Source organism: Barbus barbus (genome assembly GCF_936440315.1).
Source record: "Barbus barbus genome assembly, chromosome: 29".
Lineage (NCBI taxonomy): Eukaryota > Metazoa > Chordata > Actinopteri > Cypriniformes > Cyprinidae > Barbus > Barbus barbus.
The window spans coordinates 4509888-4535439 of record NC_136757.1 but is presented as its reverse complement, the minus strand read 5'-3'; the positions used below and the strand labels follow the sequence as shown (position 1 = coordinate 4535439).

Here is a 25552-nt window from a genome sequence, read left to right as displayed (position 1 = left end):
TACATATAGCCATCACGTTTCCAGGAGCTCGTAAAAAGGGAGACGTTTAAATGACGCATAAAACGATTCCCCAATGAGCTAGTGATGTGGAGCAACACTTTTCTCTACAAGTGTAATTACAGTTAAATGCCTTTACAAAGGTGTTGCTCCGTATGAAGAAAAAAATAAATAAAGAACAGCCCAGTGCGTGAGAGAGATTTTCATTTGAATTGTTTTATGAGGAATGGAGAAATGGCAAGCAATCACTAAAAAACAAAAAGTGCACATTGTTTTATACAATAGATCTGTGCATGAAGTCGCACTAAAATAAAAACAACAGTTGAGTTTTAGGCTAATATATATATATATATATAAATTAATAATAATAATTAAACAATGTCACCGTTTTAATATGCTATACCCAATAAATGTTGTGTAATAAAAATTATTCGCTCTTCTTTTTCTCAATGAAATGACCTCAAAATTGTTGTATCTAATTTACGGATTTAGTTTAATGACCGATTATATCTAGTGTATGTGTCTTGTCAAGAGAAGGTTTTACCGATTAAACGTGTAATATGGAGTCTGTCAATAAACCAATAAATGTAATTTGTCAGTGGGAGGCTTAGTAACAAGACCACTTCTTCCTTCAGAGCGGGTAACGGAAGGTTTAGTATCTGTACATTTACATTTTTAAAGCATTTTGCCCTGTTAATTCATCTAAACCTCTTTAATTAGCAAAAATCAGACGCGCCAAATAAAGTGCGAATTATTTCATTTATGAATGAAATGGGCTCTCGAGTTTGTTTGCGCAAAATCAAAAGGTGGCACCCTCTCACTCGCAGAGAAGATAATTACGCACATGCAGTTACGCGCTTCATACGGCCTGTTACATTTATTTGAGACAAAATAAATATTCTTATTCAATATGTTTATGTGCACGAGTTTATAATCATATTTATTGTTTTTAATACACCAACAGCTCGGTCTTCTTCAATATCATCTTCACTATAAAAGCAAAAGTGAGTAACTAACATATAATTGCCCGTCGCTCGGGAATGATATCAACGAAAAAGACTGACAGCCCTCAAAGTTAGTGGATATGCATTACTGTTAATGGCTGCTTTAAATGTCTTGAAAGGCACCTGGATGAGCCCATGTGCTCCCACGGGATCTGGTGACAAAATGCGGTCCGTTTTTATTGCAGAATGGTCTTCTGATTACAAAGAGAAATTATAAATAACAACTGTTAATATCCCTTTCTTAAGCTCGCACTGTGAATTCCAAAAAATTAGAGAAACAATAATAATAATATGCAATTACATTACAGCAGCATGCATTATTTAGTTTTTAATAATACAAAAAACAAAACAATGCAAATGCATATTTAACTACTAGTTGAATTAGCAAGAAACCTTCTATCCTTCTACAGTATCTTTCCACATCATATTAACTCGCTATCTTTTGATGTGTCCTATAGGACCGATATTACATGCCAAATGCAGAAAATAACTGCAGATGTTGAGCCTGGTATTGCACTGCTGAAGCTTGATTCTGACAGCACGCCTACAGCCTTACTATGAAAATGCGACGATTGTGCACATGCAAACATGACTGCAGTTTAGATGTACAGAGTAGTCTATGATATGTTTTGTTACACGTATACCTAACAAATAATTCAGCAGAATCATACTTACATGAGCGAATCGGTTGCCTTGCCTTTCCATGCTTGCTTCACCTGCACATAAACTGCCACGAATTCGTATATATTAATACTGATGTCCAAAACCTATATCTAGACCAAAGACCCAAACAAGAGGCAAAGTGCGTTGTTTCAAGAGAGAGTTTATATGCATACCTTCTCGCCGCGGATCCCACGCATGCACTCATACATACAGTATTTCTACTCTTTTCTCCTTACACACACACACTCACACACTAGCTCTCACACACACATGCACGCACGCGGGAGCTCCTGGCCGTCTGCTGGCTCTCAATAACAACATTGAAACTGAACACACCTTTTACCTATTTATAGAGCTCACCTAAATTAATAATGTTAATAGTTTTTATATATATAGAAATATAAGGCACTCGCCAATGCTCTCACATCACGTACATAGAATTTTACAATACATTAGGCAGTAACAGTTAAAAGTAAGTGATATGCAAAGAGAACATTCATATAATTTTTATTTTCTAGGTGTGACCGATCTGAATAATAATTACACCATAATAATAATTTATTTAAAGGATTACGCTTCACACAATTGCACATTTCGCGATCACCTTGCGTATGAGGGCTGCGACCTTGACCCCATCCAGGATCCTATGTCCAGCGTCGCGCCGGATTCCGCAGGTCCCTGGAAAATAGCACTTATTCCTCCTCAAGAGCTCAAGAAGGGGAGGTGGGGGGGAGATCCGAGATGTTGCGGAGCGAGAGGAGGAGGAGGGAAAGAGATAAGTGATCTAAAGGAGACACGATAGGACAAAAAGTGATGATGATGAATACATTGGAAAGTTTTTTGGCCCTGACGAGGGTGTCAGATTGAATGGCCTGTGCGCATGTGCGAAGGTGTCCAAACTGACAATGCTCGTGAGATGAAGATAGCGCTGCTGCTGCTTCTGAGCTCAAGGAGGACGCGAGGAATCTACAAGCCGACAAGATGAGATCCAAGGCGAGGGCGAGAAAACTGGCCAAAAGTAGGTCCTTCTTGCGCTTCTTTCGCTCCCGAGCGGCCGCGCGGTACTTTGAACCCTAGCGCACATCACCAAAGTGTCATTTTCATTGATCAGTTCCTGCTGAGAGCGCGTCTTTGTCCGGTGCGTTTGTTTTTCAGCTCTCAATTACATTGAAATCGTTCAAACTCTCCGTGATCCGCGGCGTCCACCCTTTAGACCAGATGCTGCCGTGTTGTGCTTGTTCAGAAGTTTCTTGTTGCTATGCTGTGGCTGAAATGGTCAGGAGCGCGTTTCCACGCCGCGTTGTTTCACTCTCTTGTTTTAGCGAAGTCGAGAAACCGTAGATAATTGTTACACGAAAGTTAGCGAAGAGTTGTCGAAAGGGATAGTAACTTTTTTATTGAGTGGTTCCAGGTCTTGTGAAATCATATTCCTGCTTGTTGAAATAGTGGGCGCTCTAGCACTGCTCATGGACCCCAGGACGCACAGAGAGAGTGTGGAGATCTCCAGAGCTTTCAGCCAGAAGAAGGAATATCACGCAAAATGGACAATTCTTCCGATAATCTTAAATTAGGAGCTCGCTTTTAGGATTCTTTGTCCTCTGGGGTCTGTTGCGGCTTCATCTGCGAATGGCAAATCAATAATGCATACATGTCATATTGAAGCAAATAGAGTCTGCTATTTTTTGGACTCTTTCAAAGGCGAGGAAAACGTGTGTAAATCTCCTCTGGACTCTGCATGATGTCTTTGCTTATTGTTTGTTTGGCTTTCATTTGTATTCCGACTTGTTTATAATAGGTAGGATACTGCACTCCAACTATTTCCTTACATTAAGTGTCCGTGAAACTTTTGCATGCGATTATTCCCTGCAATGTGGACACAGTCATCGCTCATCCGATTCATTAGGAAAGGCTTTTTTTTATTTTATTTTAAATGGCTACATCGTTTTGAAGTATTTAAGGACAATTGTGACGAAGTAAATATCGAGCTATACGATGTTTCAATATCTGCTTCCAGAAGAAAATGATTTATCCGAATGAATTTATTTTTAGCTCAAGATAGCTTAAACAAGCAGTGTGTTTTCCTCATGCTATATATTTAATTGGCCACATGTTAGATGCGACACGTATTAAAATATCAAGCCTGTCTGAAGATAACGCAGGAGAGCACGCGTGGGCCCGTGACCTGATTCAGATTGCCGGGAGTACGCACAGCCTACTCAGATTGATTTGGGACAGAAAAGTGGGCCTCGATATTTTCTCAAGCACACCTCAGAACTTCTGTAGCACACGATGACTTGCGAGAATCGCTATTAACAGGTCAGACTTTTTGTTGTTGGTCATTCAAGATAAACTCGGTTTTGTGTTGGAGGTCAGGACGTGACACGACAACTCTCCTGAATGTTCAAACCATATGCATAAGACTTTCTTTTATTTCTCGTGTCGTCCTCTGAGAGATTACAGTTTCGTTTTTGTGTTGAATCACAATCCTTAAAACATTAAAAACGTCTGATATAGCCTATTATATGCTTTCCTTATTTCATAACTCGTTTCATCTCATTGTTTTGAACCACCAGTGTTCTGCTGTTCCAGATTTATATTTAACATAGGCCTGTTTACTTTATGACTGCATTCAATCTGCTAAAATGTTTCCTGTGTTCACAATAAATTCAGTTGCTCACGAATGCATAGAAATCTAATATTCTGTTTCATATTTATCTCAATTCATTTGAATTTAATTGACGGTGCGAGTATGCAGATTATATAACAATTTATGTATTATTATTATTATCATTATTTTAGAAAAAAAAATTAATAATTAAAATAATTGTTTAAAATTATATATTTTTTCTTATATTTTTCTAAAAAGCTATTTTCAAAACGCAAATTATGTAATATACACATTTCAGATGTATTATTATTATTATTATTATTATTCTCTCAACTCAACAGTTTGCCGTTTCGTAATTGAAGGAATGACCGAGAAGCGACTTAAATATGATAACTTTTTTTTTTTTTATGAGACACCGTCGGTCACTACTTTTAATTATTTTTCATACATCAATGCAGTCAAATATCATAACTATAATTGTGTTTAATTAAACATTATTATACAATGTTAATGTGGGCTGCAAGCAAAGCACAAAGCTTTACTGGATCATCTATTACTGAACGAATCAAGTGGCCATAAACGCAGCTTGATTCATAATGTTAGGCCCTTCATTCATTTTTCGACGAGGGTTTAATGCTTTCTGGTTGAAAATGAATATTCTGCGGCTTATTTATAACCGTCGAGTAATTTAGTTAAAGCTCTGTCTTTGATATATTATCGTTTAAGTTGAGTTTCAGAGAGATATCGGTTTGTTCTGGCGCCAGGTATAAGCGTGTATTCGCCTAACCTCTCTCTTTCTCTCTCTCTAGGTTGATTTTAACCATTAGCAACTGTTTTGTAATTTTAATAGCATAGTTTTAAATGTGAAAGTTTAATTCTAAGGGAAAAAAAGAGCGTTCATTTGGGTTATGTATTTGTAATATTATTGGAAACAATTAATTATTTTCAAACCATTTGGGGTTGCTCGTCTAATCAATAATGGACTCAAATGAGACCTGGCTTTGTCACAAAAAAACATTTTTCTGGTTTCCAGAGTATGCTGCTGCGTGACAATATATACATGCGTACAGTAAATGACGTCGCACACACAAAAAAATATTCATATTTATTAATTTGAGTGACAAATATAAACTGCCACAGATAAATCTTGCAGACATATGCATTTTTGCACAATGGTATTTATTTATTTACACATTCTGTTTTAAACCCTTGTTTAAAGTTTTATTCTCAGGTTCTTTATTTCATTAGGTTTTGCCATTTTTTTAAATGTGGGCTTTAATTTTCCCTGTTTTACATTATGATGCTGTCTTTGAAGAGAGAGAGAAAAGTTGCACAGCGAAATAAAATAGCAATGGATAACAAATCAAACATTTCTTGTGCAGCTTATGCTGTTTTGACACAAGTAATAAAATCAAGCCATAACACTGTAAAGCAACAATGGAAGACACAGCCTGTCAGCACTCAAAACTGGGCTTTAACAGGCAAAATGGCTGACATTTAGCTTCAAGCTAGCCGAATGTGTATGTGCACAACATGTTTTCACACATGAGAGCTGGTGGACAGACTAATCCATTAGAGACGTATAATTCCCCACACATAATCTATGAGATGTAAGTTTGTCTTTGATAAGAAGTTCTTGTTAAAAGCCATAGTTAGACTGGAAGAACTGTGAGAAAATCATTTAATGACCGCATGTGCAATGCATGAAACACAACCACACACACACGCACAGGTGAGCATGTCTTTGTTTCAGAGCTAATGGAGTGACTGGCATTAGCCATAATGAAACCAGTCTGAATTTGTATTTGATATTGTTACAGTCCTGGCATGTAATGCTGCGCACAGAATGCATGCATACACATATTTGTCCTCAACGGGAGCCTGTAGGGCAGCCTTTGACCAGCCGGCCTGCTTAGTTAACCCCAATCTTGAGCGAGAGGAAAGGTTGATGGGTGGCTTATGGAGCGCAGGCAGAGCTGGCACAGTTTTCCGTCGAGAGCGAGCGCCTGCCCACCTGAGCTGAATCGCCCTGTGCTTCCCAAAGGTGAAGCAGCTCCAACTCAACCTTGCTCACATTTGTCACACATCATTCATTCTGCTTAGTCTTTTTTGCATTGTACTGCGCTGTTGTTGTTCGCTTGTGGCACCTCTTTATGACATCACAGTGACTCACTCGTGGGAGGGCCTTTTCCGCGTGTGTCCAAACACTGTTTCAGCTGTTCTCTGCCGCACTGGAACCGCACACCCTTTTTTTTTTCCCTTTTTCGTTCACCCAATTGTAGGAAAAGTCACTTTTCTGACTATGCTTTGGCAGTCATGTGCATACCTTAAAGATGACTTTAGTGTCTTGCTGCGTTTCCTCCCAGCATAATGCATTTTATTTGTTTCTCAAGTCAGGTTTTTTAAGAAAAAGTGAATATATAAGAACAGGCCCCCATGCTGTGGAGCAGAGCGGGGTGCAGCTTGCAGTAGGGGAAAGACAGCCATTACAGAATTGTTAAAGCCAGTCTGCGAGAGAGACGTGCTTATCATGTTACAGCCCAGGCTGTCTGCAACTCCTTGGCCGTAGAAGAAAACGCACTGCTGTTTTTTTAAGGTGTTTGAGTGAAGTGTAGCTCATTATTCTTTCCTGCTAAGAGTGTTGTCTGGTAGCTGCCACAGAATCCTCAAGTAGTCATTTATTTTTAATAATTATATTGGTGAAAATATTTGCACTGCATTTTTGTACTGAGACACAAAATTTTGTCTATTTGCAATTATTATATTTTTAAATCATTTTATATATATATATATATATATATATATATATATATATATATATATATATATAAAATGCCTCTAAATGCATGTAAAACATTATATATTTATTATAATTAAAAAATATATATTGGACCAAATAAAATGTTATTGCTTCATTCATTCATTCATTCTTGAATTTAATACAGTAAATGTACACTCTAAAAATGCTGGGTTATTTGGCAACCCAGTGCTGGATACATATTGTTTATTTTGACCCGGTTAGCCGGGTTATATTCATTTTTGTTGGGTTGTTTATTGACACAGTGCCATGTCAAGGAATGTCATATTAAATGTTATTTAGTTTAAACATCAATATTGCATTCTAAAATCTCTGTTATGTATATTTTTGAAAGGGACAGGTTATGCATTATTTTTTAATAAATGCCAAGTCAGTCTTTGACAAAATAGAACAATTTTGAAAAATGTTTTAAGAAGTGGCAGGAACAGCCTTGGTGATGGCGTCTGTTTTGGGTATAACAGTTTTTGCATGTGCAGTCAACAACATGAACACATACAATGATCAAGGTCTTCTCAGAATAACCTTTTCTGAAGTAAGCATTAAATAAATCCACTGCTCAGCATACAGTACTCTCTCGTATATGTGCAAACAAGCACTGGTCTCAGCTCTGCAGCATTTCTGGCAAAAAAAATAAATAAAATAAAAAGGTACACACTGAAACTTCTTCTGCATTACGACCTCAGAAAGCTCTGTTGCTGGAGTCGGTCGATACTGTACAAGGAAAAAGCAGCTTTGTACACCCACCGGGAAGGACTGTGAGAAATAATTAACCCTGCATCATGTGTTCAGGGTTGCTAATTTTAGGCCGTAAAACGTCTTGGTGTCTTAACTCCTGCCCAGAGAGAAGCGCCAGGAAAGTTTCCATCCAACATTTCGAGGCACCCAGCTGTGCATTTCAACTGCGAGCCAAATTAATATCGTTATGGACGATCCATGTTCAGCAAAAGCTGAGCTCAAAGTCGAAAAATTTATCCTGACTGTGTTTGTTCATTTTCTAAAAACAACAAGGGGGATAATAATATTTGTGTGTGTGTATGTGTGTGTGTGTGTGTGTGTGTGTGTGTGTGTGTGTGGGGGGGGGTCCATTTACATGCCCTGAAATGAACATACTCAGCAATTTGTTTTCAATTTTTGTAGGGAAATTACTCATTTCTTTAAATCCCTTGTAGCAATGCATAACATAATTCTCCTTTGGAAGCGAACATGTTCCAAGCAGGCTAGGCTGGTGGTTTTGGGGATGTTTAGAGTGGCAGTTCACCCTCTCAGTGAGGACATACTGTACACACACGTAATTCCCCGCTGAAGTTCCCATGCATCAGCACAGCTACCGTTTGGCCAGACCTTGATGTTGCATCCTTTGGCGATAAGAGAGTGGATGTCATTTCCCGGTGGGCCACTCGAGCCGAGCATTACCGCTCGCCGCTCACTTTCAACTTTAGCAGCGAGCGCATTTTCAAAGAGCCCGGCCTCCACATTTATCTTTTGAACTCATCTTCTGTCCTCCATCTTTTGTCATTACGGGGGAAGATGGTCAGCTCTGTCTCATTAAGATGGTATGACGTGCAGTAATGGCAGCGGTAGAGTCGTTTTCTACTTTAGAGATAGAGTGCTTAGATTTGCTTTGATAAAGACGTCTTTCATGTTTCCAAAGCCCTCTGTCAGCCCATCATCATTTCTCATAATTGGACGGTGCGGTATGCTGGGATCCACTGTAATTGAACCATCATTATCCAGTGACTTTCTCAGCCTATATTTGCTTAATGCTTAACTTTTCTTTGTTCACGAGCGAGGGGTGGGATCGTGCGGCGTGTACCAGATGAATGCTCATGCTTACTGCCCCTTCAACTATTTTTGTCCCTGAAAATTGGCTTAATTACGTGAACGGTTGTTTCTCTTTGCTCTGCATCGCAACACAATTAGTCCATCTCCCTGGCTGCAATTTGTTTTCATAAAAAACGAGAGTGTTGGCACGCTGATTATGAAGCTCTCGCTCTCGAGGGAGAGGCGGTACTATTGGTGTGTTAAATTTCATTAACTACAGTGCGGCTTACTGGAAAAATATATAAAACCTTAAGCTGCCGCCATTTTCTTTAACCACTTTAAGGCCGACATCCTAAACAAATCATTACTGGCACACACCAACCCTGGCCACTTTCTTGCACTTCATGTAAGTTTCATGCTCATTCATCTTCATTCAATAAATCATCCTAAAAGAGTTCAATAAATGGTTCTCAAAATTGCAGAACAGCATTTTTTATTTATTTTTTTTAACAGGTGAACGCTGAATCTTTATGTACGTTTCAGGCTCATTAATCTTCATTTAGTAACTGATCCTAAAATAAATGATTGTTTAATAAATTATCCTAAAAATCTTTATACAGGACAAAACTTTTTTTTTTTTTTAAATACTGTAGTGAGATTAGGATAATGGTTATGATGCATTTTCAGAGGATATTTGCATAATGTTGTCTTTACTGTCACCTTTCAATAGGCTGCTAGATCTAAAGCATGTGGCATATGGGTGTTTTCTCTTCGGTCAAAAGAAAAAGAGAAAAAAAAACTAAAGCCCTCGTCAGATTGTTAGTGAAATGCTGAGAAGGGGTTTTCAGGGAGTCAGCAAAACATTTCAAGATGGGCCATTAACTTCAATCTCGAACTGTGATTTGCCTGTCCGTGAAAGCTCAGGCTCTCTCCAGTGAGGCTCCGGTTCCAGCGTAATGATGAGGCTGTGTGTGAAAATATTGAATTGCAAAAACATCCAGTGTGTGAGCTTGTGTGAATGTGCCTTTCAGCGTAGCGCCGGCACTAAACTCGCAGTGTCTGAGTGATGGACAACAAATGGCATTTTGTGCTGGGCAGACGCCCCATCTCTGGCAGTCAGGCTGAGGGGCCGTTATCAGAAGTGCATCTGACCCCTGGATATTTCACCGCCTCTGTCAGCCATCTGACGCTGGAGTCTGACGCGTCCTAACAAATGAAATGGAAACCTGAATATGGCTTTTTGTCAGTCGGAGGCAAGCGTGGTTTCAGTTGATTGTACATCAAACAATTAAAAGTTGAGCTTTCTTCTGAAACATGTAGCTTTGAACTGTGAGTCGAGGAACTGTGTTTTATGAAGCTATATGCAACTCATAATTCAAAGTTGTTTACTTTTGAAGCTTTAAAGTACCAAACTAAAAACCACCAATAAAACACCATCATTTATACGCAGTGGCAGCATTTAACTCAATATGGTCATATTATTTTATATACTGAAACATAAAAGGAGACTTAAAAAGTATCATTGAATCGTTTTTCTTTTTTTGGACGTGGTACATTTCAATGAACTGACAGATCCTCAGAAATGAATCAGGCTTTCTAAATGCTTAAGGGGAGGACACTTTAAGTGAGCCTGTTCTTTACCTCAATATCTGTGTATGCAATGCAGTGTGATTTCATCACAGTACACCGATTTTTACTGGAAATGCCATTCTGTTCTGAAAACTGCTGAGTTACTGTTAGTAGCATAGCTACTTGTAGTTAGTTTATTCCCCAAAACTGAGCTGAAAAATCCTAACATTTTATAAGTTGGAACAAACATGCCAATTGTTTTCTCATCCTCAGAAATGTTTGCTAGCATATAGGACTTACCCACTTGACATAACAGGCCTGTTCACACCATTGATAACCATACAGATAACGGTAGCACTTTATTTTACAGTCTTACTCTGCATATACATACTATGCACCCTGGTGCCATTTTGGAGAGTATCACATACGTGAACAGCATATACTGTTCTGTGGCAGCAGCACCATACGCCGGTATGCTGTTTACGTTGTTTTCATTCGCTGTTTACCATCTTTGATCTGAACGTTAACAACGTATCCGCGGACATACATTGCATACATTGTTTACGAATGTGATGCTCTCCAAAATAGTGTCAGATAAATTGTTGTATAAAGTCATTATTTTTGTTTTCTTTGTGCCCAAAAATTCATGTCGTAGCTATATAACATTACGGTTGAACCACTGATGTCACATGGATTATTTTTACGATCTCCTTTACTACGCTTCAGGCCCTTGATGTTTCTGTTTCTGAAGATGAATGAAGGTCTTACGGGTTTGGAACGACATGATGGTGAGTAATTAATGACAGAATTTTCATTTTTGGGTGAGCTATCCCTTTAATAATCCATTTTTATGGCGCATCTCTTGCTGGAAACGCGTGCATGCCTCCAGTTTAGATCCGTTTAGAGGCCTGTTGCTGGTTCTGTGCAATAATGCTAATGAGAGGAGCTGTTGAATTCTGGGAGGGTCTACAAGTTGGCCACATGTCAGGTCCCCCGCACCCTCTTGGCTACTTCCCCCGGCTCTTTTCTCTCTGTGAACCGCATGTTGGCACCGGTGCCCCTTTTCCGACTGCTGTCCACTTCTTCAGCTCCTACCCCCTTCTCTCTTGTGTTTTTCTTCTTCTTTATTTCACCCGCTCTTCCTCTGCTCTGGAAGCTCCAGCACAGGCCTTTGAAAGGATGCGGCGCTTTGTCTCGGCGATAAAAGATGCCATAGTTTCCCTTTTCCTCTCCTTTCTCCCCGTCCCTCAGCGGCTCTTGTAAAAGTGCAAATTGTCCCCTCTGAGGGGTTGTCCTCCTGCCTTCAGAAGGCCCCGATTCCAGCCTGTTAATTACGCTGAAGATCCCATCTCTGCAAAAAAAGCCAAGATTCCCACAACCACCTGGCCTTCTTTTCTTGTTGGCTTTGATGGCAGGCACCCCACCCCTCGCCTCCTCCTCCCGCTCGTACCACACTTTTCTCTCTCTCACTCATTAATAGAGGTTTTGAATTGCTTTCTGACCCTGACAAACTGCTCTTGTTGAAAAGCAGATGAGAGCAGGAACAGGAATGAGCACTGGTGGGGGCGACGGTGTTGATGGGATTGAAGAGAGTTGGTGCGAGTTTGTATCAAGTCTGCCGCTGTTCAGACTGTAAAGGTAGGGTTTGCAACGACTAGTCAGTTAGCGATGCCGCTAGTTGACATGTTAGATCTGTTTTGATTTGCTATGGATCACATGACTTCAGTCGGGCCTGTTCTGCATATCATAACCTGTAACAGTCAAATATATTTAAAATAATTTTACACATACATTTATTGTGATCAATACAAATAATAATAAAAAAAATCTTAATAAAAAACAAAAACTGGCATGAATAACTAATCCAGCAATTAAAATAAATAAATACATAAAAAGATTGCAGACAGATGACAAGAACACTTTTTGTGTAAATAGCTTCTAATTTAACTGACTTACTAAATTGTTGCTGAATGGATTATGTTCAATGGAATAAAAAATAAAAAAAGTATATATATATATATGGAAATTTTTAAAATAATATATTGACTTCTGAACTTTTGATTGATAATAGGCTTCACTGATCTGAGCTTTTATTTCCAAAATTAAATAAAAACCTGTACCAATTGAAAGAAAACAAAAAGATTGAATCTAAGATTTGGTGATAATATAGCATAATGAGGGATTTATAAGCAATTTTTAGGCCCGTTATTTTTGAAGTGTCGTTAATTTTTGAAGTGTAACAAGGTGGGGTAAAACATAATTTAAAAAAAAATATTTTTTTTGTGATAAAGTTAACTGGCGTTTTCAGGAAAAAGAACATTCTCTCCAGGCATTTTATTTATTTATATATGTATTTATTTGGCTTTTTATCTTAATACGATGGCAGAGAAATGACAGGGCAGTACAGGTTTTCTTTGTTTTTTAGGAAATAATATTCTAAATCACACATGAATTGCTACATGTTTGAATCAACATAAGGCTGAGTAAGACATGAAAGAATTCTCATTTTAGGGTTAACTATTCCCTTAAGTGGATCTCAGTTGGGACGTTTTAGCTCAACAACAGAGTGACAATCCCGAAACAAATTTGTTTTCCATTGCGTTTAATTTGCGGTGCTCTATTGAAACCCGAGCACCGATCAATATGTTCTGATCCCACTCCAGCAGTGCAGAGCTCCGCGTGAAAGAGCAAGAGAGATAGAGAAAGGCAGGATTGAGAGAGATCAAGGCTTTGGAAGGTAAACAAATTGCTCTATTATACCCTCTGTGTCTATGACATTATCATGGTATGGTCTCAGGGGAGAGGCTTTCACCAGATTAGAAGCGTCTACAAAGGGATGAGGGACGTTGCTGCACTGTACTGGCAGCGCGCCACAGTCCTCGTCCAGCCGGGAGATAATCATAAACTCCCCCTCACAAAGACACACGGCGGTCCGCTCGCTGGGCCGCTCGGACGCTCTGCAGAGGCCAGGCCAGAGTCGAGCGCACTCAGAGGTGTAGAGCACGGGCTTGAGAGGAAGTACACCTGCCTTTTCAAACAAATATTTAGGCAACTTTTGACCCTTTCGGTCTGACCTAGTTCAGTTTGAAACTTTATGTACAATTCCTATCATTTTCTCCAGAGAAATTCATTTGTATAATAACTTATGAACCAAAATTGTTAAGCAATTATATTTTTATTTTTTAATAAAAGCTTGGAATCTCTAAATAGATAAACTTAATGACCTTTATCCCAAACCAAGACTTACAGTAATGCATATTACACTAATACATTGTGTGTGTGGGTGTATATTTAAAAGGAAAATATTTTTGTTTATTTATTTATTCATTTCTGACTTACAATCTTACAATCTGACTTACAATACAATCTTATTTGCTGTATATTTATGTATATATGCATGTATGTATGTATATATTATTTTATATATACCTTTTTTTGCCATTTTTATATTTATTAGATCTTATACCGTTGTCATTGTTCTCTGTCTGTCATTGTTCTCTTGGTTTCAGAGGTTATATATTTTATTTATGGCAGGTTTTTTTTTATTATTATTATTTTAATCTGTGACGGTAAGTGAATAGTTTGATATTGTAGTTTGATTTTTCTTTAAATCCGCAGGCATCATTTGCATTTCATGTTTCGTGGAATGAGTAGCTCATTCTAGCTAGATAGATAGATAGATGGATACATACATGAATAACTTATTTTAATGCCCCCCATCCCTTCCCCCCTCAAACACTTTTTTGAATAAGGCTTATAATTTGCAGTTGTGAGTGAGGATGAAACTATACCCAAAAAAAAGAAGATCTTTTGGCTGCTCTTTTTCCTCAATGAGCCCTTTTCTCTGGGCATCTCGGTGGATTTGTATGATTTAGAGCCTTTGGAGGGTTGCAGAGGGCAGCGTTGAACTCACACAAGTCTACTTTGTGACTTGTGATATTTGCTTTTTCTCTCTCTTTCACTCTTTTTCTCCCCGTCGACTCAACCCACATCCTTCAGCTCGCATAAAGTAAAGATCCGGTTTCGGAGTAGTGTTTTATGAGCGGTTAGAATACCAGCCTGTGTGGTTTTTTTGTCCTCTCCTAAGCTGACCATTCACAAATGTCTCTGAGGTTTTCGAAGATGTCAATTAAAGTTTTAATTGGAAATAAGTTATTCGAAACAAATGCCTTTTCTTCCCGAGGACGGCCTGTCAGTCAACATTGAAGTTCCTGATGTTGGCATTATTGAAATTATTTTCAGGCTTTTGAGGTTTTTAGGGAATTCCACGCAGTCTCTCTGCACATTCTGTTATTGTGACAACTCTGGCAACTGTTACGGCTTTGCGGAGGGAATGATGTAAACAGGCAATACGGCCACGACTCGATTCGTATTACAAGCCAATAATGCGTGAGAAAATAATTGTATATATATACACACAATGTACACTTATATACACAACAGCAGGCACAATTCCTATACAAAGCGCTCCGGTTTCAGCGTATCTGGTGTTGGCCGTGTGCAGCAGCAGTCAGATGAGCTCCGGACAGGCTTACCAATGTTTTCTGTTACGTCTCCTGAGAAACACAGACTTTTGATCGCACTCAAACTGACTTTTGCTTTTCTAGCCAATTATATGATTCATTTCCTCAGCTATTGTGAAATTCAGTGCAACACGTCATCATAATAGAAGTCAGAGCTGCTGGAATTTTAAATGCTGCTGACGGCTGAAAATATTGATTTATTTTTTGTTATATTGTGATGTTGCTTATTGTAACTGCTTTTGGATCGGCATTGCTCTGTCCCCTTACTGCACCTATACACCACCTGGGGTCCATTACCCTGGTTTTGTTTATTATTCTTTGGTGTTTGAATGGCATATTTGGAATGTCAGGAGGTCAAAGGTCACCGGTTTAGGTTGTTTAAGAGCACACCGGTTGCCCTTGCTACTTACTACAGTCACGGCGTGTGGATCAAGTTCAACTATGTGTGTGTGTGTGACACAAATATCTGGCTAATTTTCCTGCTACAGAGTTAGTTACACAGAAAATCGATAAAAATTTAAACCAGGTTTTGGTCTGGTCTTTGATGGGTCAGATTTTTTGATAATTGCATTTCAGACAGCCGTGACTGCTGTTAAAAGGCAACAGATTCTACGTTATCACATATCACAACATATTAAGAGCTGGAATCTGCCCTTGACATTTGCAGTCATTCAAATGTTTGGAGCGTTATGCATGCATTATGTGTTTTATGTACATTGCAGTATATGAAGTGCAACAATTGCTCAATATAATATAGTTTTTGGCTCAAATAGACACATTTTAGAGGATCATTTACTATGTACTTATCCAGCAGCTCCTAAATAGTTAGACTTCATGACCTTTACCGCAAACCAAGACCTCCAGTAAAAAAAGAAAAGAAAGGTAAAACAAATGGAGGTTGTCTTTTCCAGAATTTTATTTATTTATGTATTTATTTACAGAACCTAGGTTATGGTATAATAAATAAATTAATACATTGATTAATTAAATATATTTAATTCACTAAAATAATATACAAAATTCTGTGTTTTACCTATGTAAAATACTAAAAATAAACAGGGGATAAAGACAAAGCACATGATCATTAAAAAATATTCACAAGTAGCTCTTCCCCACAAAAACAAAACACCATCATGGTAACACACAGGACAATATAATAATGCAATAAACCTTAATATAACAGCATGAGATATAGCATAAAACACCATAATTTACATTTAGTAAGAAAAAAAAAAAAAAACTTTAATGAAAAACCATCAAATATGAAGTGCTACAGAAAATGTCTAGGAATATAAATTTATATATTTTTTTTTACTGTCAAAATTATGATCATCATGATTGAAATATCCCTAATACATATTGGAGTGTATTTCTGGTCCCATTTGCTATATATTTGCTATAAATATTTAAAAATGTGTTTATATTTATAAATCTTTTCATTGTCTGCCATTTAAAGTCAATGTCTGTCATTGTTCTATTGGTTTGAGAGGTAATGTATATATATATATATATAATTTTGTATTTTTATCATCTTACATGTGTTTTTAATGACAAGAATGACAATAAACTTGACTCGTCACACTGTCAGTTCGAGACTCCTGACGTGTTAGGCTATAGGCCTGGAAAGGCAAGCGCGCACATAAACGTGCTGAAACGGTAACTGTTGCGAATGGGATCGTCCCTCCCTCTGTGCATGTCAGCACTCTCTCTTTTAATTAAAACTAGGTGTGGGACTCCTGCCTGTTCTTTAGACACCTCCCTATTTAACTACCGGACACAGTTCAGGGCGAGACCTGTGCAGAAGGGAAGATTTTTGTTTTAAGAGACTTTTCTTTGATGCCAAGTTCCTCCTGAAAAAAAAAGAGCCGCCACATCTGACTCGATTTTGCTGAAATAACAGCAAATGTTTGTCTTGTATTGTATGGCACGCCGTTTGAAAAGCAATAAAGCCCCTCTTTCCAGCGCCTAAAGCACCTCTTAATAAAATAGTCAAGAATAACTGCTTTACCCTAATCTCTATAGATTACATAACTTGGGGCGGGAAATTAGCAGCAGACCCCCATGGCTCTCTCCGCGGCTAACGGCAACGGCTGGGGAACTTTACGTGGCTGCTTTATGTGTACGAGGGCAGCGTCCTTCTTATTGAAATGATATTAGAAGCAACATGTGGCTAATGTGATCAAATTTTCCACGGCCTGGTCCCGATCAGGGGTGAAGAGGCTATGGCTACAAACACACTCATTGACAAATAAGAGTCCTACTGCTAAAGGTCAAGGGTGTGTGAGTGTGTGAGCATCTGTGTGTCTTTAAAGAGTGTGTATTTAAGTGTGTGTGTTGTCAGTGAAATAGATCGACTGAGTGTTAATAGATAGTTCCGACTCTTAATTCTGATTGGATGAGCCATTTTTAGAACCCGTTTAAAATGCATGTCTGCAACCAAATATTCTATATTAATGCAACAAGCATGTTGCTTGGCAGCCACACAGCTTTATAGCTGGCATAACAAACTGTATTACCTGGCAGAATAATTATTTATAATACATTCTAAATATTAATGAATAGTATTCTACATGCTGCAGTTTTATAAAAGAGACAATCCATTAAAATCAGTGTTTAAAAGTGATTTTACCATAGTTTAAAGGGCACTGTGCACTCACGAATCATTCTCAATAATAAGAGTTGAAAATACTTATAGCACTTTTAATGAGTTCACCCAAAAATGAACATTCCGTCATCATTTACTCACCTCATGTTGTTCCAAAACAGTATAATTTCATATATTCTGTCATACATAAAAGAACAATTAACTGAGAATGAACCTATTGTAACAAAACAAAGAATCTTCATGTCAGAAAAATTTGAATGTGTTTAAAATTAGTATCTTTTCCAAAATTCTGTTTGATGTTCAGGTCCAACAAAATAATCTGTTTGGAATCAACAATGAAAGCACTGGATAAAACATTTCAAATGTTAATAAAAGAGATACTCTGGAACATGTTTTTACTGCCGAGGGTATAAAACTGAAATTTTGAATATTGTTTTACAGAGCACCTGGGCTTTATACGGCCCCTCCTGTCCCTCCACGGGTTTGTACGCAGTAGTGGGGTTTATTTTCCCAAGCGCCTCTCGGGTATGATAGAATTTGAGTGCTCACACATATGAGCTCATCGCTCTACTGGTGGGCCACAACTGCAAAATGTTAACTGTCATCAGGATAATTTAAGTATTTGTAAGTTGTTTCTTTTGCGCCAAACTGAGAGATATCTCACATTACCTTTCAGCCTCATCGCACACTTTCGTCCAGAAAGAAGCCGTCCACCATCCGATCGACCGTTCGTGCCAGGTTCTTTCTTGAAGTACCAATAATGCGATTTATGCCAGGCGTCTTTTCCCTCCCCAAATGTTTTGCGGCGTCCGCAAAGCTTGATTCAATTACAACGTTGGGTCGTTCTCAGATCTCAAGTCCGTTTTCAATTGAAGGAGGTCATGCTTCGTGTTCCTCATTGTCTTGACAGACTTTTTGAACTAATCAGATCTGGGGGGTCACAACTGGTTTTGTTTCAGGTCTTCGATTGTACGCACGTCCCCCACCCTTCCTTAAAATAGGCCGGTGTCCGATAGCGTCCAGTGTCCGCTTTGAAGTGGAGGAACTTTCTCTGTCGCCTCAAGCCAGAGCTCCTTATCTCTTGCAACGGAGGACTATTGTTTCAACCAGCCAGACATTGTTAATTACCCTTTTCATTGGAGTGAAGAGGCAGGTAAAGACAAATCCAATTTTGCCACGCTTACATTTGACCTGGGACACAAGCCCCAGGCCAGCGGTCTTGAATTTCACGACCTCTGGAAAGTTCATTGACTTTCAACACACTGCTAACACTCTCTTTTTGAGTGAGAGAAAATACAAGGAGACATATTTTAAATAGTTCAAAGTGCTTTTAAAATAGGGATGCAACGATCCGATACTCAGTATCGGTATCGGCTCCGATACTGGCATTTTCTGCCGGATCGTGTATCGGTCAGACGAGACCGATCCAAATACGATATTGTCCAGATACTATTCTGTGTTATTGTTAAGCCCCAAGAAAGGCACAAAAACTTTATAAAGCACCATGAAGTTTTCGTGCACTATATTTCAAGTGTTCTGAAGCTGTAATGTACCTATGAATATTCAAGTCGTTAAATTAAAGTAATTCAGCATTTAAACTGCGTGTCGCGTACGGTTAATAAAGTAAAACTGATGAAACTCTCTTCAAGAGTGCTTTGTGCAGCTCTGTATTGGAGCCGTTCATATTATAGTGCATATTATACTTTTGCGCAATGAACGATTATTAATAATCTTTCTTGTTCTGTCCTAACTATCATATTTGCTGCCTTCATTATAGTGCTATACATTTAAAATAAATGTCTTTTAATTTTATTGCATATATTTATATATGAATATATTTAGGCCTACTTGCCTTTCATGAATGTAGGCTATTTTACAACAATACAAAGAGCAATGTGTAAAATTTGACCAGATTGAGTCCTATACTCATTAACTTTTATTGTTCACCACTAAATAATGTTGTTTCACTAAATGTTTAGATTTTTTTATAATTAATGTGCACCCATGATTTTTCTAGAGTAAAGGCCATTGCACACTGAGTCCTAAATTTTCGTCTGAAATTTTCGCACGCTGAAAAATAAATATGACCTCACGTTGTGTCAATCGTGTTTACACACTGCCTCTGAAACTTTCTTCCGTCATAAAAAAAATCAGACCAGGTTCGATCTGCGTTTTCGCATCTGTAGCAAGCATTTTGATAGGAAAGGATGACGAATGCAAAAAAACGCATATGAAAATTTCGGACTCAGTGTGCAAGGTCCTCTATTACTAAATTATCCACTAATCTAGTTTTGTAATAATATTTTTGTCATTGATTATGATTTTATAATTTTTTATTTGTTATTTTTCATTAAAATTAAGTTGTCTACATTTAGCAGATTGTGTTTAGCACAAAAAAAGAGAGTTCCGTGAGAATGGTTCTACGATCAACTTAAGCTTACTATGCTTTTGGGAAACTCAGCCCAGGTCAACACACAGAAGTATAGAAATGTAAATTCATTGATAAAAAAAAAAAACTGTGCTTGTATCGGATCAGATCGGTATCGGCAGGTACTCTGAATTTTCAGTATCGGATCATATTGGTTCTGAAAAATGGAATCGTTGCATTCCTGTTTCAAAGACAATAAATTGTTGGGGAACGATTGTATGGGCAGGCTGAGGCTGTTTCATCTGGAGTTCGCGAAGCAAAAGTGGTTGCGAACGGGACATGCAGTCTGTCTGAAAGAGGCTATTCTTCCTCCCGTGAGCACATTAGCTTATACAGCTGTTGAAGCAACGAGAGCAATTATCACCCGTTTACCGCTGTTGATTTGTGAGGGCTTTCTCTGGGGCTCTGAGGAATGCCCTTTTTTCCAGGGTTTGTTTTTGGGGGTTTCTCAGCTCATAGATAGCTTTCAAAGGAGGATTTTCCTAATTGTTTGATCCCATCTGTCTTTCTGTGCCTGAGGAGGAAACGGATAGCTTTATGCTAGTGTGTCTTTGTGGAGAACAGGACTGTTTTTGGAGACTTTGTTGGGCTGATTTTCACAATGCTGTCAAATGAATAAAAAATATGAACATTTGTAAAAGTGTAAAGTAGAAGCAAATGCAGTAGTAGCTGACACACACTGATTCAACTTCATGCGTGTGCTGTGTATTATATTTTGACACCGTCCTTTAAGAGGTGCTTTGTTGTTTGTGGTTGAGGGGTCACTTTAGTTTTTTGGCTTGAGGTGATAAGACGGGCTTTAGGGACATTGGGGAGGGGGTACAGAGGTAATGGGCCTTACTAAAGGTGCTGGAAGGCAACTGAAGGGCAGAGAGATATTTCCCTAGTGTGTGAGAGTGTGTTTGTGACCTAGCCATACTTTAGGGACAAAACTGCAGCAAAATGTGCCCAGAAGTAAGTCAAATCTGACAAAACCTTTTTGAGAAATGTGGTCATAAATACTATAAATAGTCAATTCTACAAATGCCATATTTTCCCAGTCTGTAATAAAAAATACAATAACTATATATACACTACAGGTCAAAAGTTTGGAATAATTGGTATTTTTTAAATGTTTTTGAAAGATGCTCACTGAGGCTGCGTTTGTTTGATCAAAACTAGAGTAAAAACAGTAATATTATGAACTCTAAAGAACTATTTCCATTTTAACATATTTTAAAATATGATTTATTTATGTGATGGCAATACTGAATTTTCAGCACTCATTAATTCAGTCTTCAGTGTCGCACAAAACCTTCAGAAATTATATTAATATGCTGATTTGGAGCTTGATTATTATTAATTATTAATGGTACATTAATAGGTACAGTTTTTTTCAACTGCTTACACACAAAATCTTTACTTGTCACACAATTACTGAAACCTGACACTCAAAACACTTTTTGCAAAACACAACACACAATTCTCTATGTGTAACACACACAAATCTTACAGGAATTAATATTATGGCAAATGTGTCTGCAAATGTTTGCTTTTGAGATGTATTTGTGAAATTTTGAATGCAGTGCTTCGTTTTTCAAGAGATGTGAGGCATTTTGCATTTTGTGTGTGCAATTGTTGGATTTGTACGGAAGCGTATTGCATTCACTTGAGGAAAAAAAAAAATTATTCTGTTTTTCTGAATTAACGAGTTAATTATCTCAGAATTACGAGATAATTTTTAAAGAAAAAAAAAGTTTTTGCTCTGTTTTTCTGAATTAACGAGTTAATTATCTCAGAATTACGAGATAATTTTTCATTTAAAAAAGTTTTTGCTCTGTTTTTCTGAATTAACGACTTAATTATCTCAGAATTACGAGATAATTTTTCATTAAAAAAAAGTTTTTTCTCTGTTTTTCTGAATTAATGACTTAATTATCTCAGAATTACGAGATAATTAAGTCATTAATTCAGAAAAACAGAGCAAAAACTTTTTTTTTCATTAAAAAAATATCTCGTAATTCTGAGATAATTAACTCGTTAATTCAGAAAAACAGAGCAAAAACTTTTTTTTAATGAAAAATTATCTCGTAATTCTGAGATAATTAACTCGTTAATTCAGAAAAACAGAGTAGAATTTTTTTCCTCAAGTGAATGCAATACGCTTCCGTACATTTGTGTGTAAAGTTTGAAGCAGTTGAAAAACAAAAACTGTATTAACAATACTTTAGGGTTGAGTAGAAATGCAATTACACTATGTATAATATTCACATATTTAGATGTAAACTTATGTATGTTAAGTAACAAAAATTGTATAAAAAGGTCACAAAAATTAGCAAAAATGTTAATAAATAAACAAATGTCTTATAATTGTAGGTTTTGTATTTTTGGGAATGCAGTTTGTCTCTAGTAAATATATGTACATAAAAAAATAAAATAAAAAAAATAATAAATTAGACATGTATAGTGTTGTATGAGCTTGTTTAGAAAATGTGAGTGTGTTTTTCTGTGTAAGTGTGTGTACTTGTTTATGCTACAGAATAGTAAAACCTGAAATTTATGACATTGTGGGGACCGCTAGGTGAAATAAAAAAAATAAAAAAATTAAATGATGTTTATCTGAAAGTGTGAGGAAAGTGTGATTTTCTGTAAGGGGTAGGTTTAGGGGATAAAAATATTGTTTGGTCAGTATAAAAGTAACAGAAGTCTATGAAAGTCCCCACAGTTCACAAAAAACAAACGTGTGTGTGTGTGTGTGTGTGTGTGTGTGTAACCAGCGCTTTGGTCTTTCTTCTCGTTCAACTCTCACCCAAATTAAAGCTCAGCAGGTATCTGGCCAGCTCTTAAACCCACATCTCACCCTCCTTATATCTGTTTCTCCAAGCGCTTTGTTTCCCCTCAGCCTGACTTTTCAGGGAAAATCCTCATATTTGTGGCTTGTGTTGGCAGCACGCTGGTGCTGAAATGTAGATTTTGAACGTGACCCTGACCCCGTTTGACATGACATTGTTTATTCACGTCTTCTGAACTTCTTGTTTGTTCCAAAGCTCTCGTTCAGGAGAACGGACAAACTCAGCCTAAACGTGCCCCACTACCGCATCTGTCATTTTCTTTTTTCAGGCGCTTTTTTTAATGAGCCGCTAGATCGTTTTCACATTGACATCCATATGAGAGATTATGGCTCATTTGAGCTCTGTAGATGCAAACGAAAGAATAAACAAATCGATAGCATCCACTCATAATACCTTTCTGGAGCATGCAAAACTCATTTCCAGCTTGCCCAAATATCCCCACTTTTCTGTCTGCAGGACGCCCAGAATAGAGATGCTATCTGATCTGAGTTCAGAAATGAAACATGTCATAGCAAATTATGAGCATGTTTTTTGAATTACTTACTCTTGGGCTGGCCTGAAATCACTGCGTTTCAAGGCGGGTATTGTGCCGAGAGACGGAGAGCAGTGAGACAGACAGAAAGAGAGCGAGAGAGAGAGTAAAATGGACAGACTAAGAGAGAAAGAGACGGAGTGTGTGTTTGCTCTGGAACAAATAATATCACTAGGGCTGACTCATGCACTGCACAAATGAGAAATGATGAGAAGAAGCCTTAGAAGTTTAGAGCATCATTTACTGAAACTGGCCTGGACCTCTGTGCAAGAATAACCACATCCTCCAAGCATCTTCAACAAGGCCTGTTTTTATAGCTGGGAAAGATGGGCACGGGCTTGTTAAGACCTAGACTGGTTTAGACGGAGAGGCCAAAGGGGAGCGGTGCCACAGAAAGAGTCAGTCTGATAAAAATGTGCTTTGCGCACCAGAGAGATGACTAGTGCAGCTAAAAGAGTCAGATCTCGTAGATGGTTATGAAACAGAAAAAAAAGGATGTTGTCAAACATAGTGGAAAATAGATCTATCTATCTATCTATCTATCTATCTATCTATCTATCTATCTATCTATCTATCTATCTATCTATCTATCTATCTATCTATCTATCTATCTATCTATCTATCTATCTATCTATCTATCTCTCTCTCTCTCTCTCTCTCTCTCTCTCTCTCTCTCTAATTGCATGGAATGATATCCTAATGCAAACATTTGGTCAACAAAATATTAGTTTTCTTCAACCAAAACATAATTTCACTGTCCTTGTTACATATATTTACTATAGTTGTAACACTAAATTATGCATAATTAAATATAACTAACCCTAACTGTCACTTAAGCCTATATTAAGAACACGCTGAAATATTACAGAGCATGTTAACAGGTTTTGTGAGATTCATCCAGTCAAAATCATTGAGTCCAAAGTGATTTTTTTTTTCTTTTCTCAGATGAAATCACAATGAAATCAAGAAATAAGTTACAAATAAATAGTATTCTTTACTTTTTTGGAAACCTGGCGCTTTAAATAGACCAGAAACTAATAATGTGAACAAACCACAACTGTTATATGAATGATACATCAAGAGTGAAAAATGCTTCTTGATAACGACAGTTCCTTGCTAAACCTATGAAAAACTTTTCTTTTGTAGGAGTATACATGCACAGTACTGATTATTATTGACACTGGAATTTATTTAATTAATTTGCTTAATTATAATTAAAGATATTTAGGTCACACTGTATTTAAGGTTCAAGTCTCACTACTGACTAACTATTAACTACACATCCCCCCCCCCCCCCCCCCCTCAATATACCCCTAATTTGCTGCTTATTAATAGTTAGTAAGGTAGTTATGAAGTTTAGGTATTGGGTAGGATTAAGGGATCTAAAATATGGTCACACAGAATAAGGCATTAGTATGTGCTTTATAAGTACTAATAAACAGCCAATATGCTAGATAATTGGTCCTTAATAAAATAAAGTATGACTGAATTTTGTCTTAACAAAGACTGAAGCATTTGGCAAAGTTTAAATCTCATGACACACCAGCAGCATGGATGGCTGGAATGAGGGGTATAGACAGCAGCACAAGGGCAGATGGAGGAAGTGGGGTCTCAGCATGGCTGGGGGTCATTGTTATCAAAGCTGGTGTTTAATGGGTTCCTGACCCTTTCTCATAGAAGACATTTTGTGAGTACGGCAGCTGAATAGATCTGAAGGATACAAGCAGGTATGAATGCAGAAGAGGATTTGCTGCAGGAACAATGACCCATCATTTCCCGTTCAAGAGCACATCCAAATATGCAACTGGAAAATTATTCAATGTACTGTAGCTAGAAATACCAGCATGCACAAAGAAAAAAATCTTTACTGATGTGGATATCTGCCTTTGCTGTCTGCCCTCATAGACAAGTACCTTTTAAGGGAATGACCTAAATGAAGTGGAACTTCATGAATGGCAAATTTAGTACACTCTACACATGCTCACTTGAAGCTTAAATTGATAGTTTAGCATTGTTGTGAAGATTTGAAGAGTCTATTTGTTTGGAATTGACAAAAGAGAGAAATAAAGGAGGAGAGGTTTACTCTGATTTGATTTTGCAATGAGAATTTGCAATTCTGTTGCATGTGCATGTCTTCGCCTGAGGAAATGAGAAGAAAGAAACGAGGAGAACATCATTTTATTTGTGTGTTGAAATGTTAAGTCTCTGTATCT

General features: G+C 37.6%; 1 protein-coding gene across 1 annotated transcript in view; it reads left to right on the top strand.

The window, feature by feature from the left end:
* The first annotated feature begins 2537 nt into the window (after positions 1–2537).
* Positions 2538–25552, top strand: part of LOC306849508 (histone-lysine N-methyltransferase PRDM16-like) — a 251238-nt gene continuing 228223 nt past the window's right edge. The window contains exon 1 of the mRNA XM_079384593.1: positions 2538–2682. Coding sequence (XP_079240719.1) covers positions 2646–2682 — 37 coding nt within the window. The 5' untranslated portion in view covers positions 2538–2645. The remainder of the gene's footprint in view (positions 2683–25552) is intronic.